At 43.2% G+C, this 20,569-nt stretch overlaps 1 protein-coding gene across 4 annotated transcripts in view; it reads right to left on the bottom strand.

The window, feature by feature from the left end:
• Window positions 1–755: 755 nt before the first annotated feature.
• Uggt (UDP-glucose-glycoprotein glucosyltransferase) overlaps window positions 756–20,569 on the bottom strand; it is a 190,324-nt gene continuing 170,510 nt past the window's right edge. For all 4 annotated transcript variants that reach the window (XM_065439706.2, XM_065439714.2, XM_065439733.2 and 1 more), the window contains 8 exons: window positions 16,440–16,549; window positions 13,814–13,886; window positions 12,121–12,224; window positions 10,409–10,465; window positions 9,321–9,435; window positions 7,080–7,196; window positions 3,223–3,397; window positions 756–996 (listed from right to left, as the gene is read on the bottom strand). In XM_065439706.2, coding sequence (XP_065295778.1) covers window positions 962–996; window positions 3,223–3,397; window positions 7,080–7,196; window positions 9,321–9,435; window positions 10,409–10,465; window positions 12,121–12,224; window positions 13,814–13,886; window positions 16,440–16,549 — 786 coding nt within the window. In that variant the 3' untranslated portion in view covers window positions 756–961. The remainder of the gene's footprint in view (window positions 997–3,222; window positions 3,398–7,079; window positions 7,197–9,320; window positions 9,436–10,408; window positions 10,466–12,120; window positions 12,225–13,813; window positions 13,887–16,439; window positions 16,550–20,569) is intronic.

Below are 20,569 nucleotides of genomic sequence, written 5' to 3' on the forward strand. Positions count from 1 at the left end.
TGTAAACGAACCATGAATTTTGATGGCAAGGGAGGCGACAGCAGTATTCGATGACCCATAGCTTTACATTGCACATCTCGGTACTTCACCGCTGAGCATGCTGTGAACCTCGATGCAAAATGTTTGGCCGCAGTCACACATTCTATCATACAAATTGTGCACAAAAATAATCAGAGACTTATTTCACCAAGCCTCTCTTAAAAAAAAAAAAGGGTTAGATTAAGGCTTTCTTTAATTGATTGTACATGCTTAGCCTGCTCTATTGTGAGCCGTGCAGTAGTGCGACCTTCACAATGAAGTGACATGTATAACGAAAGATTTTGACGGTCCCGAGCACATCATTATATACTACAGATATTTGACTGCAGACCAGAACACCTGTTATGCATGATCACACACAAGTTCCCAGTAATCACTAGATGTTTTTTATGAATTGCATAGGCCCAGACGTACGAGTTGGAAATTCAATTTAGCGACACTTAGAAATGCCAGCAAACCTGGAAGCGCAATGCTACACTCTTGTCATTTTAGACTTGTTTCTGTTCGAATTGAATTTATGCTGATAATACATGTTCATGCAACCTCGCGTATGTCCCTACTGTGTGTCCTCGAGGTGTCCATACATAGCAGAGTGTAAACAAGGCCCAGAAATATGCTAGTGTCATATTCTGGTGGATGCCAGTGAGATGGTTACTTTCTGACTAAAATAACGAAAACTATGCAGTAAACAGTAAAGGAGACTCCAGAGTCCTCGCTGAGGTTGTCATGCGAGATGATTTTTATTCTTGAACTCAATGCTCTCCACACGTGTCACCACGCACCGCAGACCCACACAAGCATGTACAAAGAGGTGTGTGTGTGTGTGTGTGTGTGTGTGTGTAAGTATATGACAACAGGCAAAAGGAAAACAAAAATCAGGTGTGAGCGATCAACCACTGTACAAAACAAGGATGAGTGAAAATCATAATTCAACATGGGCAGCATCCCGCAATTTGCCTGCAAAAGAAAGAAAGAAAGCAAACAAAGTTAAGTACAGAAGCAGCATCTCTCTGAATATGAATCATACAAACTGAAGAGTACTGCACGTGTTGCGTGCTTTAAAAAATGCTTGCAGAAATTAATGAAGGCAGTGCAGTATCACTAATAGGCCATTCATTAAACAGTGGTAAAGGAACTAATTATTTCGAAACAAGCACTAGTACTGCTGAGATAGCTCCACTGTGCATAATGCTATTTAGAGCGTACTCGACATAGGCATCTACAGATGCAAAAATTTATTTCGTTAGCCATAACAACTGTGTGACATACAGTCACACCTCCATACAGTCAAGTTGTGCCTAACGCATTCCTAGATTTAACCCTGGTGGCTAGCATCTTTTCAGTAAGCATTCATGACAAAATCTCACAAATGGCTCGAGAAATATTACAGAACCAAAAGCACTGGTGCATGCAATAGAAATTGTGCTCTGAGCAAGGCTTTGACCTAATTGCACTTAGTGTGCTAGCAGCGTCAGACTGCGCTAGGCATACATGTAGACCAAAAGGCAAGGCTTGTCAATGCTAGGCCCCTATCTTGCTTTTTTTTTTTTTTTACAACCGTCATGCAATTCAACAGGTCAAGATCACTGTCATGCCATGATTGCCACTCGCCGACAGTGTTGCAAGCGCAAATTTGTGCGCAAATTATTAAATCAGTGTCGAATGATGCTTTTCCTTTTTTTCTTTTGCTTGTCAGAAAGACACCATGCGCAAGAACTACATCAGACTCCCTTTAAGACGAACCCGAAGGGACCATGAAAATTTGTTCGTCTTATCAGAAGAATAATTGGCAACATGACCAGGTGCACCCAAATATCTTACTTTAATACGGTAAATGAAGTAGAGTTATGAAGGGGGGAAAACGGCATAAAAAGCATTTATTTAGCTGAATTTAATAGAAAACATAATAGAAGAAAGGAGAAATGAGGCAAAGTGTCGTGGAGGAGTAAGATAGGCAGAGGCACACTGGGTTGACCTTCTCTAGCAGTTTCTACAGGTTTTGTTTGCAATACGGACATACCGGCTTTGTCTCCTAATAACATCGTCCTCGCAAGCCGCACACTGTGTGTGCCAGTGAAAGCCTACGACGGTGAGCCAACGATGACGGCTCAATCTCACATGCTCAAAGGAGGAAAGGATGGAGGAAGCGCACCATCTTCCGTCACATGCATGGCACCGGGGGACGGGAGGGAGGGGGGCATGCAGGCTTTACCTTGAAAGTGATCTGCTTTGTGGGCACAGCCTAGGCGATGGCTTGTAGCTTTGCGTAGGCTGTGTTCTCTACTCAGTTTGCGTTGAAGCGATAGACAGCACGAAGGTCACTTTGCTCACTGCTTTGGCCGCGATTCCTTACGCCAGTGTTTTGACAGCGAGCGCCCGCGGTCTCAACGAGTTTGATGTGTTCATGTTTGCCTGTGCACGCTGACACCATGCTTGTTAGTCTAGTTAGTAAGCGAATGTTTACAAGGGGGCGTTATACTTCAGCAGCTGCTGCATCTGGCGCGACTGCGAGAGCCCGGTCTTGAATACAATTTACGACGCGGATAGTGCAGGCGTCTAGGCGCACCGAGGGCTGATAGCTTCGTGCACATTATAGCACCCGTACGCTTGCGCGTCACCTGCGTGCACGAAGTTAAACTTCACTGTAACATTTTTGTTTCCTCCTCTTGTTTCCGCCTCTGTCCATGAGCAATGTGCGCCGAAGACCTCCAGTAGGATGCCTCGATGAGCGTGCCACGGGTGCGGGGCATCGAGGCACCCTAGCCTCCAGGATGGGTAGCGGTGGCGGTCATTCCAAATGTTTGTATTAACCGAAGAGTAGGTCTGAGGCGGTTCGTCTTAAGCAGATTTTCTTTTGCATTCAGTTTATGGAAAACTAAACAAACGTTTCCATGTTATTTTTTATATGTGAGAATTTGGCTTAACCGAGTTCGTCTTAATGAGAGTTCACTGTAAACTGAAACTGCAGAATGAAATTGGTGAAACTGCAGAACAAATGAAACAGTTTTAAATAATTCCTGGATCAGGAAATTAGTCAAGTTTGTTACATCACTCTTTTTGTTAAATTGAGGTTCGTTATGTTGACTGTCAACCGTAGCAACTTCTGTACAACAAGGGCATCAGAATGCAACATCAGCAACCTTTTCGACCTGTGAGCTTCATCAAAAAAGAAAAGATACCTACCATCATCAAGCTTCACGTCCACTTTCTTACTGTCAGCTTCCGCTGTATCTAGCCTAAGCACACCACTTTCGTAGCGCTCCATAAATTGCTTCAACTCTTCATCGTAGTCCTTCCACTCGCTGATGATGCGAGCGGCACTCACTAGCTTGGGCTCCTTGGTCTTTGGGTTGTTGCACTAAAAACAAAGTGGAGGAAGAACACAGGCATCCATGAAAACCAGTATACACTAAAATCTCATTACTACGAACACCACATTAACGAACTTTTCAGACTTACGAATTTTTTTTTAATCCCCGCCAAAATGCCTATATTTTCAATGTAAAAAACTTTCAGTACTACGAATTTCAGATTACCGAATATGTCAGAATAATGTACGTAATTTAATCCCGTAATCACCAAGATGCTTCGTTATTACAAAGTTCCATTGAAGTTTTGGAACTGAATCCCTGAAACTTACACCATCATCATCATCTGTAGCGGCAGCAGCCATGCGCCGGGGAATCCGTTTCAACGGGTACAGCTCCAGCAGCATTGGCATCAGCGTGGGCGTCGCATATGGTCATGCTCGGGCTCTCCTACTACGTCGTAAGCCTAGCATCACCACGTTGATAGCAATGGGCAGGAGCTACGAAGTTATCGGTGCTGTGATTGTGTTGTGCGTTCGCTTTGCTGAGACTAAGTTCTCCTGGCCCCCGTGTTAAAAAGAAGCGACGCTATTTTCGCTCAAAGAAAAAGTGGACATTTTGACGCAGCTGAATTCTGGAAGAAAGCAAGTCGACCTGTGCAGGGAGCATGATATTGCCCCGTCAGCAATGGCAACAATGCTCAAGGATTAGGAAAACATCATGAAATTGCACCGACAGTTATAGCTAGCTCCCTCAAGAAAACGCTTGCGGCTTGGCAACTACCAGAACGTCGACGCCGCCGTCCTCACATGGTTTAAGGATGCCAGACAAAACGATGTGCCCTTGTCAGGCCCGATTATTTGAGAGAAGGTGCTACAGTTCGCGGCCGCCTAGGACATCTCCGGTTTCGACACAAGTGCCGGATGGCTTTACCGCTTCCGGCAAAGGAATGGCATTGCGTGACTGGTTGCTTGTGGCAAAGAAAAGGCAGCAGATGTTGAGAGTGTGGTTGCCTGGTGGAATGAGCGCCTTCAAGAGATCATCGAGTCTTTCCCTCCAGATGACGTTTTCAACGGCGATGAAACGGCGTTCTTTCATCGATTGTTGCCTGATAAAACAATGAACTTCAAAGGCGACAGGTGCAAGGGTGGAAAGAAATCACGTCTCCATCTATCGGTTCTGTTCTGCTGCAACTCCACGGGCACGGAAAAACTCAAGCCACTAGTTGTTGGCAAGTATGCTAAGATGCGCTGCTTGAAAAACGTTGTCTTGTTGCCTTGTGACAACCGAGCCAACAAAAAAGCATGGATGACGCGAGAATTGTTCACTCAGTGGCTGCTGCAGCTCGACAACACAATGAAGAAGAAAGACAGAAAAATTCTCATCGTTGACAACTGCTCGGCACAAATCGTGAACGTGCGATTGAGCAATGTGCAATTTGAATTTATGCCCCTGAATTGTACTTCTTTGCTCCAACCTTTGTACCAGGGCATCATCAGATGTGTGAAGGCCGAATTTCAGAAGTGTCTTGTGCAGCGCCTCCTGATCAATATTCGACTGAAGCTTCCCACACAGGTAAACATCCATCAAGCTGCAGAAATGCTTACAGAGTAGTGGTGGAACGTGAAGGCAAGCACGATCGGCAACTGCTGGTGAAAGGCAGGTCTTTTAAAGCCTTCATTTACGCCACAAGACTGCAAGGACACAGAGGAGCTCAACACAGAACTGTAGAATGAGCTTACTGAAAAGCTCCCCGTCAACACCGCAGTGACCTTCGATGATTACATTGACAGCGACAGCGCGGCGGCTACATACGCGGAGCTCTCCAACGAAGACATTGTGAATAAAAGGTGTGAGCAAGAAGATTGCAGTAGTGACGAAGACGATGCCGACACTGGATCAACACACGAAGGAGAAGAGACTGTTTCCAGCTTGGACGTTTTAGTTTTTATAGAAAAGATGCGGTCATTCCTCGGGCGCTGTAAAGATGCTCCCAATGACGTTCAGAGGAAGGTCGAGGATGTGGAGGCGTTCGCACTGCAGCGCTTGCTGTCTTCTCGCCAGAAGGAGATTACAGACTTCTTCAAGCAATAAATTGTAGTTAAACTGTGCCCAGCGTTCTCGTTTATTATTTACGTACGAACAAGCGCACCTGCTGGAAACGTATGCAATTTTCGTTGTTGTGTTACATTACTGACATGAAAATATTGGTTTTTCAGTACTACAATAATTAAAATTAACAAATTAAATTCCGTGGTCCCACGAAGTTCGTTGCAACAAGATTCTACTGTACATAACTAGAGCTTAGTATTCCTCTATGCACTTCTAAGTCTCTAAGCGTGGCTGACGAAGATGCAGCTGCCATGCTAATCTACATTTGAATTCTTTCTTCCCCGCAAACAGCATCATCTTCCCACTTCCATAATTTTTATTGAAGAAAGCCATTAGCAGCAAACTTATATATGTGGCAAACCGTATTATGCCACTAAAATGTGCTTTTATGTACATACTACCCATTCCTTTTGGTAATGCATTGGAACTTAGAGAAACTAAGTAAATAATTAAATAAATCAGCACAGTGGCCACATCTGGGCTTAAAGAGCCAGTGCCTCTTCCAAAAAGTACAGAAAGAGGAGCAAGATGCGATCTGACAACGTTCACAGGTGACGTACAAAAACCTCGGCAGACTTGTGCGACTTTGCAGAATCGCAACATGGATAACAGAGAAGCAGACAGTGTTTGGGTTCTCCTTGTTGCAGCCTGAGAGAATTTTCTGGGTGAAGAGGTGTTTGCAATTCTTGCGGCACCTCACCATCTATGTGTACCCCGCAGAGCCACAGTTGTTGCATCAGTGCTGATGGCATTGAAAGTGCAACCATATACAATTAGTGCTCTCGATTTAACACTTGAAATCTTACAATGACACTTCTAATGGCTCATTCTAAGCGTAGGGGATCTCCCTTATGTGTGTGCGATGTATCGAGCACAAATGTTAAGCTGTTTGCTTACAGCAGCAACTCTAAAATTCAGATCACTGCCTGAAGGAGCACCTTCAAGCCTCCTACAACATTTTGGAAATTTCCTACAATGTGTCCAACACACCTATAAACCTATTATTTTGAAATTTCTCCACGATGTTCCATCAGATGAGCACCTTACTTTTACAAATTTTTTTTACGTAACCTGTCTGGCAGTTCACAAATAGCAAAAGGTGTAAATCTCCCAGCAAGTGTCGAGAGGAACACTAATTGGCACAAATCTGATGATTTGCTATAGAGCTACAAGGTGGCTGCAAATCGGAAGTTTTTCCGCCATGCTTCTCCCAAGACACACTTTATTTCTACGAATTTTCATCTTGATATGCCTGACAGTTCTGATACTATGCATGACTGAATACCCCGCAACACTCCCAAGTACAAATAACAGAACATTGGTGATTTCCTACAACACACCAAATTACCCGAAGAACTTATTTCCACATGTCACTCTTGACAATATCATTCAACTAGCTTGAACAGTTCTCTCCATAAACTTTCCTCAACATCTAGAATGGACAACATGGAGTGGACATACTCTACTGCATCTTTTCAAAATAACAGCGTTACTCTAATTAAGAAGGAATTCACACAAAGTTAAAACAGCTGACGTACCACAGCACTGCTCTAATTAAGAAGGAATTTTCGGAAAGTTAACTGCCAAAACAGTTTGTCAAAACAGTTTGTGCCACCTCACCAGGTCGATGGTCTTGGCTTGTTTCTTGGACTCATCATCGCACCATGTTTCGCACCAGAGCCATTCTTGGGGCAAGGATTTGATGGCCACCTGATGAATCATGTTGTTTGGCAGGTCCTGCAAGCAATGTGAGTGCACTATCTGTAGTCACATCTCAACCAGGAGTGAAGGTTTTTGGACTAGTTGATTCACTGCAGTAATTGAGGTCATAGCACTGACTCAACATGGACAAGAATGTCAAGAATGAAAAGAAAGATGAGCATAAGAGCCAGCTGACATGTGCTGCCAAATGTGAGTAATGTTCACACCACAAAACATCATCATGCTGAAGTTGCAGTGACACAAACTTTAGTCCCCTTCTTTCCTTCCTTTCTTTTTTTTATTAATGGGTACTTGTCAAGTGATTGTAACAATTCCACTATACAGTACCCAAATGAATTTGAATACCAAAGCAAGTAAAAAAAAAAAGAATTGTGGAGCCTGAAAAACCAGTCAGCTACTGATCACTGTATTCTGCCAGTGGCAGAATACCCATGGGAGTGAAGCTTGAAGAATTAAGAAATAAATTTGAAGTTAAGGTCACACAATGGGCAGTGGAGATAAAAGTGATTGGTTTAACACTAAGAGATAAATAAGTAACAGTTATAGATAAAAATGCTTGGATGACATTCTAGTAGAGATTAACCCATTGGATGCCAAAGCTGGAAAAATATGGAACGAAAGAACTGGAACTATGTTGCCAAAGCTGGCGATCCTTCGAGTGGGAAGTAATGATGGTTTAAAAGGCTATTTGTAGATACCATGAATGTCAATATATGCTGGAAAACGTTAGAAACGTTGCCAATAGATGGCCCTAGATGTCCACTTCAGGGGGACTTGAATTTTTTTTTTTTTACTTTTAGTTGAGATTCGCAGAAGGTTAGTATGTGTGTAAAGCATGTTCTGACAGCTATGCTCCCTGAAGTAGTACATTGGGTGCCTTTCATGTGTCAGACTCCGGCAAACCCAGGCACAAAAAAATCCATTATGGTAGTGCAAAGTTCGAAAAAAAGAAAAAGTCAACAACAGGTGAGGGTGTGATAAGTGTAATGCTGCTCTCCATATAAAAGATTGTTTCAAACTTTTACACACAAAAGTGCCAGTCACAAAAGTTACTGGCAGTTTGGGTTCTGAACTGAGAAATGCTGCTTCATATAGTATAAATGAAAACTTATTTGTTGGCAGATTTTTCAGTGTTTATAGCAGTGGAACCTTGTATAACGAGCGCAACAGTGGAAATTTTTGTGGTGCACATATGGGCCAAGAATAATCGGAACAGAAGGTCACATGGCACGTGTAATACTTGGTAGCCAATGGGTTAAGGAAAAGAATTGGTGTTGGGCAGATGATGTAATGAGTAAAGTAGGTAAGTAGGTCTATTAGGGCAACACAATGGGTGATGAGGGAAGGGAAATGCGGTTGAGGATGGCAGCGGAATAGGTGGGGTGACGAGATTAGGAAATTTGCAGGCAGAGGATGGGCTTGGTTGATGCAGGTCAAGGCCACCAGTTGAGCTTTGGACCCAAGTTCATTGACTGCTAAGCTGATGACCCCTTAATAATGCATATGGGGTAGCACAGATTTCCAGGTAGGTCATACAGCTGACATTAAACATACAACACACGAGGGAAAAGAAAAACGTGTACACACATTTCCTAACCACTTTCAGTCGATGCCACCAATATAGCACATTACAGATGCACACTTTACACATTTCGCTTTTCTCACCTTAAAATACCTGTACAAAATAACAATAATAAAGCAGCAAAAGGTAGCAAACATGTCTCTTTTTGGCGCACTTTAAATAAAGCTGGTTATGCGTATGGGCTTTAACAAAATTGTTGCCTGATAAAAAAATAAAAAAGGCATAATCTCTATAAGATTGTTGCAATCATCCATTATTGGCCTCTGCAAAAGAACTAACTGTCTACTATAGATCATAACAACATGGCCACTGTTTTCAACAACTTTTGCAATCTAGCCACTTACGTAGTACTCTCAGTGAATAGACTGAAACTGAATGTTCGCTAAACTAGATGCTGACACCATTGCGATGTTGCGAGATAGTGCCCCCAACAGATCACTGTATACAGTAGTCATGCCACTTCTGACCTCGTCAGTGGGTAAAGAGGTGCAAAAGCTATGCATAGCAATTAATGGCACATCAAAGAGGATAAGAATTAAAGTCTCTGTAGTACGCACCTGGTCTAAGTTGGACAAGCTGTTGGGGTCCTGGCTGAGACCCTGGTACTGGCCCCGCAGTCGGTCCCCAGCAGCTATCCTCCGGAACTTCTTCAGGTCCACCACATAGAGGGCACTGCAAGCAAGTTCAGCAGCATGGAATCAATGAAAGCTTGCATTATAGGGGCTAGCTGGTTTTGAGCAGGGAATTGAAGCAGGGCTGTGTAGCTTTTGAACAAGGCATGCACAAATGCTCGCAAAACCAGTGGCAGAGGGAAAAGGGTATCGGAGAACTCCTGTTTGACTGCTAAAATTGTGATGTGTGGGCAAAGAAGCAGTTGAATACTCCTGCCACAGGACGATGGCCTCTTGACCCAATGGATGCCTTTCCGGTGTGCGTTTACAATACACAACCCAAGAAGCTATCATCAATAAATGAAGTGGCATGACCATGATGCTGCTCTACACCTTTTGCATGTTTACAGCCATTCCTGATGTTGTATTCTTCAACAGTGACTCAGACCATCTATTATGGGGCACTAGTTCTTCACTTGCTCCTTCTCTTCAGTCACACTAACGTTCAAGAACACACGAGATCCAGTGGCTGCCTTCTCACATCAACATTCACATATTATCATCACGTCTGTAGTGCAGTAAGAACGATGACGATTAGGAGATGTTCGGGCATTTAAGGAAAACGCCATGGAGAAGAGGAAGTGAGTAGCATGCTGTATTAAAAGATCGCCCTTGCTACTGTTCTTGTGGATCAGCACACATGGCCTCTTAGTTTCTGACGTTGCGACATGTCACCCTCTCAATGTGCAGTTGATGAAATGGTGGCGCACTATGCATTCTGTTACTTCAAGCAAAGTAGAATCGCTAAGGGTGCATGGTACATTGCCTCAAACAATGACTGCCTGGCAGTGACTGGCAATCACAGAATCTTTTACAAAAGTCACACATGCCTATTGTTAAAGCTGAATTTTCCAGTCACCACAGCTTTTAAAAAGAAACACTGTAGTCTCATACATACTGAAGAGACTTTGCATCGGGTGTACAGCTTTCTTACATTAATGCAATGAGACAAAAGATCACGGAGAGAGTCTCACCTAATGTGGTACCTGCGTCCTCCCAAGTGACTCGCCCAGTAGCCAGACTTCCAAAACCTTGCACAGGGAAGAAGTGAGAAACATCAGCAGTGCAATGAGGTATTGTGTAGCACAAGAGCATAACGAAGCATTACTTGTAACACAACAACGATACCATGCACAAAGAACGCATTATATGCAGACAACTTTGTCCCAACACCTTTGAGGAGTGTATGTCACCAAGCGGAGCCACGGCACGCAGAAAAACAATATTTATCTGCCTCCTGGACTTTCAACAGGGAGGGAGACTTCAGCACCTATTTCTGATTCTCTGCCCTTTGTCCTATTCCTTCTACAACAAATGACATAGGTGAATGTTGGTGGTTGAATCCTACAGAAATAAATGCCTTACAACAACAGTCAACTAGCAAAAACTTCAAGATAAAAGAGAAAGCAGAGGACACCTGTTGGCGAGTTCTCGAAGTGCAAGGCTACAGAAATCAGCTCATTTCACGTTCAAGTGCTGACTCAATTCACACACACTCTCTGTAGGTCACAGCTGTGCTTGCTTGCACCATAAAGGTTTGGCACACTGGCAGTCGCAATAGGAGAACCAGGTTGAATAAGCAGTCACTTCAATCCAGACAAAGAAAACTTTGTTCCCTATGGTGTGACTGTGGCTACCTGCATCCTTGCACTGACTGGAAGTCATTCTGAAGAATCCTCCGCTAGAGAAATTATAGCCTCCATCACAGCATATCACAGCATACATGCTTAGTGATATAGTAGAGGCTTGTTAATTCCACAAATCAGACAATTCATACTTGCCATGTCTTGACAATCATATATAACACTCTATGACATAAAATGCTTATTATTTTTAAGGTGTTTGGCCACACAGTTGGCTAATTTTAATGCGCTTCAGTACCAGTAGTGCAGAGCAGTGCAAAAACGTGCCAACTGAAATGAAGTGACACAGCATGCACGGCTATGATGACTTTTCAGCAAGAAAATGCAACAACACTTCGCACTTCTTTTTTTTTTTCATTTCTTGTACCATGAGTGTGTGGGACCAGCTGCAATGATTAGTCAGAAAAAAATTTAATTTTATTCATTTCTTGTGCTGGGTAAGACTATGGTGCGCTGTGAAAGACACCACATAAATTGGTGAAAAATAGTATGATAGGCACTTTCAATGCAACTTGGCACCAATACTGATTTCACAGGCTGCACTGATGGGTAATTATTTTGCTGGCCAGTTCACTGATGATAAAATAAGTGGAAGAAGTATTTATTTGGATGAACATATGCATATTGCATTGCTATCACTGCAGTTGTGTGAACAAAGTGGTGAGGTTAGCCGGGCACGGAGTTGGTAATTCACATTTGCACCTTAAAAAACCACACTACAGAAACGGCAGGAGGTTGTGGGGCCTTCATTCCGAACCATTGCACGTGGGTTCTCCCAGTGAATTGTGAGCGCTGAATTATTTGCACCAACTTAGGAAAATTGCAAATTCTGAATGGCTAAATGAATTTGCAGAATAATAAAATTTAGCAATCTTGCAATTTGACATTGTTAAAACGCAAACGAGTAATGGATTTCAACATGTGCTGGTACATGAACATTTTCTTTGTCCATTCAATAATTCAGCACACTCGGATAACCAAACATTTTTTCCAGGCCTATATCTGAATTCACCCACTTCGGCTGCATTGGAAGCTGCACTAACCTGTAACCATCCATGTCCTTACGGCTGTCACAGAAGGGCGTGTAACCGTATGGGGCTCCACCAAGGTCCAGGTCCCGTAGCTCCTTCATGTCAGCCCTCACCACCTTAATTGGACGTGGCAGGAAGGTTTATGGTCAGCACTGCACTGCTCGTAATTACTACAGATTGGATTCAAATACTTTTGACTAAAACAGAAAAGCAGCAATTTTTGCACTAAAAAACATCTATTTTTGTCACAACCTTTGACAGGTTTTCACAGAAGTCCAATGTCTGACCGCCCTATTAACAGATTTTGGAAAGTTGTATGCCTAAAAATGGCAAGAAATCAGAGCAACGAACACACAACTTTTGTCAATGCATAAATAAAATGTGGGGAAGAAATGGGATAATACACAAAAATGCACAATATGAAGTTGCTCAGAAGAAAAATTATACAAGAGCATATTTTGTATATGTTTTTTATTATACAAGAGTACAGCACTATTAGCACCACTACTTGCACTATTAGTGCAAGACCAAATGATCGTTTCCTTCAATGCCATTCTGACATAAACAGTTTTTCTTTTTTTTACTCCTTCTTTCTACTCTCTCTCTCTCTCTATGAAGAGAGTGAAAGCTCAGGCCTGCTTTTCAGTTGCTGATTGCACTGGTGAAACTTCGGAACCATCAGAAGCACCTACTGCCTGTTGTCTTCATTCTTTTCATGTTCCCCTCCCATCTTCACTACAGTTTAAGCTAAGCTTTTGTCAGACACATGACTGGCCATCGTCATAACAATGAACTCTACGAAAGCACTGTCTGGGTACTGGAGTCCCAACGTTGCTGCTGCACTAGCATGCACTGACGACCTTGAAACAGTCAAGTACGTAACCCAATGTCACGAGCAATGTCAGATTTTCATCTCATGTCCTCAAGATATCTGACTGTCCTTTAAACACAAGGCTTTCTATTTTCTTGACAAGACCATCACAATGCTCCAGCCACAGCACATACCAGCCTAACCATCTGACTCGGGAATGTGGAGCAGCGCAGGAAAGCTGCTGTGGCAACTTCAATCCTGTTTGAACCTGTTCTATCAGCATGAGTGAGCTGAGGCATGGTGATTTACTGTATTGGCATTTCTTCCACTGATTGCAAAGCACATAGTATGATCAATATCTGGCAAATTTAAGAATACCAGAAAAATTTTTCATCTGGGAATATATTTATAGCGAAAAAAGGGACATAACTCAGTGTGATAATTTCTGTATTCGCTATGATGAGTAGGTAAGTTGGGAATTGCATGAACTGGAAACATATCAACGAGATTCTAATGTACATAGTATAAATACAAAAAGAACAGACTATCCCCCCCTCCCCCAAAAAGAGCATGATTTATTAAACAGCAACGCAGTTCACGTCAAGACACACTACACAGCTGAAGTCACTATTACATGGTGCAATAGCAATAGCACAAGCAATATAGTAGTTGCTAACGATGTGAATGTTTGACAGTAAGACATTAATTTAAAACAAATTTTTCACTTTTGATGCACCTTATTTTGAGCTAAACCCTACAAGTGGAGCCTATGTTGTGCATACATAAGACATGACAATTAGAGATAAGATAACATGACTGTTAACTTGAGACTCAGTGCAAGTGTCACTGTTCTACCACAGATGTTCAAAGAAGATTCTATAAATCATACTTCACCTGGTCAGCATCGACAAAGATGATCTTCTTCACATCCAAAGGAAACAGTACATCCAGGAACAATATTTTATACCTGTTCAAAGATGAGGACAAGAAAGCCAATGAAAACTGAAATGTAAGCTTAGTGTGTGATTAAACAGTGTTGTTAAGTTTTTCAAGTGCACTCTATACAATTGAGGGCAGCAAACATTGAGAAAAAGAAAGTGACATGGAAGTGAGAGATGCCATTTCCATACAATGACGTGTGACATTCTGTGGCGAGAAAGGTTTTTTACGTGTCACATATTAAAATAGTGTTTGCCACTTTAGTTGTAAGTGAAGTCGCCATACTATTGTACTTCCCTGATGCCTTCTCCAAGGTGGCATTACATTCAACACAGCTGTTTACTTTTTTACTCAATCACTTCTGTGTAATCAATTAATGGTGTCTGAAGTCTGAGTAAGTATAATATATGACATAAAAACAGTTGTGATGTGAGGATATTAGTTTCTACCATCACACACGATTTTGTTGCTTTTGTCAATCAGTATGCAGTATAAGTGATAGTAGTCACAGTGGCCAATCAAAAACACAGAGTAATCTTCAGTTTCACTGAAGGCAACAGATGGCAAAATGATAAGCAATGCAGGGTTTGTACACTCGACTCTCATTAATTCGTACTTCCGGTTTATACGAACTGATGCTGTGGTCCCGTCAGTTATGTGTATTCCAATAGGTGAAAATGCCCAGTAATTCGAACGTGCAAGCATTTGTGATGGTTAATTCAACCATACCGCACTCCGACAATGCTCTCAGCAGCACGCCAAATCAAGCAGCGGCACCTCCGACCAGCATTGCTCTGACCCCGCCGTAGAGGAAAGGCTTAGCAGAATCCCCTCAACAATGTGCGTACACGCACACACACAGGTACACACACACACAAAAACCAACAACTGTGGTGGAAATTTCACCCTCTCTCAAGGTCAATGTCTCTGCATCATGCCATAATGCCCCAGTCACACTAGCGGCAAAACGCATGCCGCAGGAGGGATCGGTCCTGGGCCGATTTTTTGTGCCTTGCTGTGGCGGCAAGCACACTGCGAGCGCAGGAGACCAATAAGATTGGCCCCTACAGTGAAGTACACGTGGAAAACTGGTATCATGGGGACCTGCTCAACTGCTATATTTGAACACTAACTGGTTCAGCCGGACCACTTGTTTCGCACTATCGTCTGCTTGCACCAGCATTCGCTCGCGCTTGTTTCGGTTGGCTTGGTTGATCTCTATTGCACTTGTTTATTTTACAATGATGCGTCTAAACTGAGACGTCCTGATGAAAAGGTTGTTAAAGACAGTGCGCCATATCCAATTCGGTACGTCAAAACAGACCCTGAATACAAGGACGTGAAGGCGATACCCAGTACCTCATTTTCCTTGTCTTTCGAATGCGGCAATGCCACAACAGAAGGGAGCACACCAACACGATTATGATCAGCGGCAGTGACATCGTCATCTTGATAAAACGTGAATTGCATTAAGAACATAAGACAAAGAAGGTAAACACAGTGCCGATGTGTCAGCAGACGAAGAAAAAAAGATGCACGCACACAGAGGGAAGCAGCAGTGGAGGCCCAGCCTGGCCTGGGCAAATCTGCTGCTTCGGTGGAAGTCGGTGACAGAGGTCACTAGTGCCATCCAGCAAGCTGGCGGGAAAGCAAATCTGCTTCCCTCCCGGCGTTCCTCGCAACTGCGCTTCCCTCGCCTTCTCTCTCAACTCCCTCATCTTCGATGGTCTCCACGCGTGCATGCGCTGGCGCTGGCACCGCCACCCTGCCAGCCCGGTGCCAGCTTAGCCCGCCCCTTGAAGTTTCATTTTCTGCCGTTATCTGAAAGCGAGCGTTGGCTGGCATGGGTAATTTCGTGGTCCTGGCTCACAGTGTGCTTGCGCACCGCGATATTTCACGACTCACACCGTTTGTGCATCATGCTATGGTGCACGAATACTTCAAAAACAAGGCCTTCTTTTAATTTGAACAAATTTTTGGGCCCCTTCGAGTTTGAATTATTGAGATTCGACTATATTACGTCTTAGTGCTTATTATTTCGCTCCCAAAATTTTGCCTTCAGAGGAGCGCAAAGCAGCAGCAACAAGCTTGGAAGCAGCTGGAACTGCAGTACAGCACTACTATGTGTGAGAACTTAAGGATGAATGGCAAATACATAGCTGTCCAACTCAGAGAACTTGTATAGTGGCAGCCAATTAAATTTACTCATTTCCATGACGCCAAAGCGGAGGCGAACTTTTTTCAAAATTGGAGTCTCTTGGGAATTATGTTTAGGTGCGCAGAAGCATGAAAAGCAAATGCAGTCTGGTTTTGCAGATGGATCTTGTAACAGAACCTTGACATAAAAAAACACATTTTAATGAACTATCAGATTTACCAAGGCAAATCTAAAATGTGCTTCGTCAATATCAGCTTGTAATGAATGAATATGAATATGAATATTGAATATAATGAAGATATTTTTATGTTGCATGCAACTTCGTAATATCGAGTTTCAACTCTATTGAATACTTCGATTGTCACATAGTAAAGGCAAAGTAAAGAGATTAAAAGATGCCATCAGGATGCAGCACTGACTTACCCCCAAATGATGCGCTGCTTCTCGGTCTGTTGGTTGAGCCAGCGCGGCCACTTGTACTGTACTAGCTCGTACTGAAAGCCATACTCCTTGGCCATGTAAGGGAGCACGTCCTGCAGGAAATGGGTTTAACACATTTCACTCAAGGTGGCTGAAATCACTGAAGTGTGCTGCATGTCTGCCATGTGCATCAATGCCAGTGAGTATTTTTTCTTTGTTCTTTTTATAGTGTTGAAACACTTTCTACATGAGCATATACCCCAGCTTGTTACTTCTGTCTCGGGATTCTATTGTAATGATATTCTAATGTGGACACAGACGAAACAACTAAAGACCCGAACGAGAAATTTGTAACTTGTGCTTTGAGTGCTAATAATATGTTTTAAATTTTGAGTTATCCCGTTTACCTGTTGATTTATGGCTCCATTTAATGTAATACTTAAGATTTCTAACATTTAAAGCCCTTCACTTCACTAAGGCCAAATTGGTGAAAAGAACAGACTAGTGCAGCAGATCCCAGATATACAGTAGAACCTCATTCATTATTTCCACACACACACACACACACACACACACACACACACACACACACACACACACACACACACACACACACACACGCACGCACACACACACATACACACACACACACACATAAAGAAACATACTAATTGGGAAAATGCATGATCTATAGTCCTTAAAAAAAGTGGCAGACAACTAGCTGACATGTACGTAATATGAAGGCATTGCGCTATTTCTATTTCTATTGCACGGATATCCCATCCTTACAGCATGAGATATCCGTGTGTGCCGCGCTGGTGGGGCCTGCGCAGCCCGAGACGCACTTTGTTGTTTTTGCGGCTTCTGCAAGCTTATGTTTGCACTCCTCGAAGTCGGCCTGGGTCAGCAGCTTCTTCAGCTGGAGCATTTTAGTGGGAAGTTTTGACGTGCACACTCGACGAGAATCGTTGCGGCATGAGACGCTGACGCACATCGAGCTGGTGGGGCCCAAGATGCGCTTTGTCATTTTACTATAGTGCAGTATTTTATGATGGCAAAGGGAAACCAAAAAGAAATTCAGTTGGTGGGCAAAGCAGAATACACCACCACCGAAGTGAAACTTGACGCTCGCTTAGCGCCACCTGCAACAGGGAACAGTGGTACGTTTGTATTATCGTCTATTAACCGTTTAACTGCTGTGACAAATAAAAAGAAAAAAAAATAGAAGGGCAGGATTTTTTAAGTACCTGCATATTTTATGCCATTCTTTTCTAAACTTTCTTGCCAACTTTTGGGGAATTTACTGCAGAAATTGCCAAAAATTCACGATGATTTAACACATCATTGCCATCAGAGGATGCTTGTTGTGATGACGAGCTATATCATCATAGGCAGTCAAGGGGTGAAAAGTATGCAGTACACTTCCAACAGCACTGTGCCACATGTGCTGTGAAACCGATAGGTGATGACGCTTACTGCAATAGGGTTGGCAGCGATAGCTGTGAATGCAATGTGCGACGACCCGTGAGGAGATTTGCTGGCAGCAGAAGAGGAAGCTGAGGGCGTGCCTGAATTTTCACGTGACATGGGCGGGTGAGTACAATCGCCAACCGATAATTTGGACTCGACGAGGACTGCAAAGAAGTCCGAATAATCAAGAGTTCGAAATAACAGATTTGCCCGAAAATAAGTGACTTCATTCCACAAAAGGACATAAAAGATGCGCAATATTCTCAGATAGGGGTCACTTTCGGAGATGCCTTCAACTTCACGTTACTAGTGCTACGTCGTCTACGAGCGACGGTATTTCTGGCACAGTGTCAAACATGCTGTATTATTACAGTGCAGAAACGGTGCCGCTCTTCGGTGCGCCCGGTGCAAGACACGTGAGGTATCGTGAAAATAAAGGTATCTTCGAAAGTGACTGTCCAAGAATACGGCCTAAGTTTGTCAATGTGTGTTGCTGCATGCGCATACTGCTTGCCTTTGGTCTAGACATTCCGTGTCTGCATCTTCTAGCAATGCCTTTTATATTACTCCTTATCATGCTTTTCGTGCTTTGTTAAGGGTCAAAGCGATGCTCCTCATGCTATGAACAAGATCAGCTGGCCATGAAAAATGGATGATAAGAATAGCACAGAATCGAGTGGAAAGCATGGCTACAAACAAGCGGGTCATATTTCAACCAGTGTCACACTGTTGCTACAGATAGATGGAAATACAATCAATTAATGCACCAAAGTATCATCAGCAACTACTAGACTGACAAGGCTTCGCTACTCCCGGTATTGCAGAGTGTCAGCAACATGGCTAACGACCATGAGTGTGGTGTCACAAAATGACAATATTGCCATTTCTGCTTGACTTGGCAGCCACATTAGCACATGGTCGTGCAGTTGGAGTCCGAATTATCGCACAGTGCGCTGTAAGGTGCCTAAAATTTTGGTCATCCATATACCGTGTTCACTCGATTCTAATGCGCCTTCGATTCCAACGTGCACCCGTTTTCCTTGACCAAAAAAAAGGAAAGGCCCTTCGCAGTACTGTGTACCTCATTAATTCATACAGAAATACAACTTTCTCTTATTTGGAAAAACAAAGATTTACTCCCAATGCACTAAAGTTGTGATGAATAAAAGAAAGTTGCAGTTTTGCATGAAAGGCGAAGCATCAATTACAACAACAAATTAGTAGACAGCGATACGAGAAGTAAGGATAGTAGTTTCGTTGGCTGTACAGACTATTAAACATTTGCTTACAAACTAAATTAACAAGCGTGGCCAAGCAAACATGAACACGTCTCACTCCATTTTTTGCCGGAACGCTGGAGTGAGAAAGTGCGGTAGCATGAGCGAGTGAATTGACCTTTGTGCAGCCTCTCGCTTTAGCGTGAACTAGGTGATGAGAACACAGCGCGGTGCGCCTAGATGCGTAGACTGTCTCTATCACAGATTGTTTTCATGATAGAGGCCACGCGGCCATGCCTACACAGCAGCCGCTGAAGTAGAACTCCTCTCCTGTTTGCAACAGTCCCGCACGCAAGTTTAGGGAACTCCGAATGCCCGTGATGCGACGCAATTTTCGCCCAACCCCGCACATGTTTTCACTTTTCTTTTAATTGCGGCATCGTGACGAATATTCGGCATGCCTGCGCAGTCAGCACTTCCATGCTAATAAAGCAAACGCAGGAAACGGAAACATGAACGGTGGACTAACCTAAGCACACGTACTATAGCACATGAAGGAAGCTACGGCAGCTAGACTCGAAGCGCGTATGGGGCAGCCATCTTGAAATGCTTATGGCGATATGGTAACACAGATTTAGGGTCATGCTCGATTCTAAAGCGCAAGCAATTTTGAAAACCATCTTATTGGGAAAAAAGCGAGCGTTAGATTCGAGCAAATATGGTACATTGAGTCTATGATACCAGTGGGAGTGCCATGGAGCTGTCTGAATAATCAAGCATGTTCGAATGATCGGTCGTCGACTGCACGGTGGGGAAGCTGCCGTGGCGGGAGCCCAGTGCTCTTGATTGTGCGTGCCTCGTGCCATTGCTTGTTCATGTGGGACCTTCTAGCAGCCAGAAAACATATGATCGCAGTTTGACGATGTAGTGAATGTTGTGCCCCAAAAAATCCAATTTTCCAGGAATGTCTTAATTGGTAAAAAAGATGTGTGACTGTATTGGGTCATCTTTTTTGTGTTCTCGATCGTGAACCTTCGTACCGGAAAATAGGAAACAGGATCAGGTCAATGAGGTTCTACAGTATTAAACTTGAAAGGGATTGCAAATAGTCCAATATATTGATAATTCAAAATGCAACACTGGCCTATCTGAAGCTTATCTAAAACCTCCGCATGTCTCGCAGTTTCCTGCGACCGTGAAAAGCGACAATTTACTGATTTCTTTCTGCAAGGCTGCGCCAAATGCACGAAAGTTTGCTTATTTTTTTTCATGTGAATGCCAGAAGTCGTTCCCATTTCAGAATGGTCTTTGACACACTGATTGTAATGATAAACCTAAAATTCATGGCGCACAGCCACGAGGCCACAGTTTGCCCTGCGTGCGTTCCAGTGCTTCATATGTTTTTTTTTGTTCGGAATAAGACAGAAATCAACACAGTGCAGAAGC

Source organism: Dermacentor albipictus, chromosome 1 (assembly GCF_038994185.2).
Source record: "Dermacentor albipictus isolate Rhodes 1998 colony chromosome 1, USDA_Dalb.pri_finalv2, whole genome shotgun sequence".
NCBI classification, from domain to species: Eukaryota; Metazoa; Arthropoda; class Arachnida; order Ixodida; family Ixodidae; genus Dermacentor; species Dermacentor albipictus.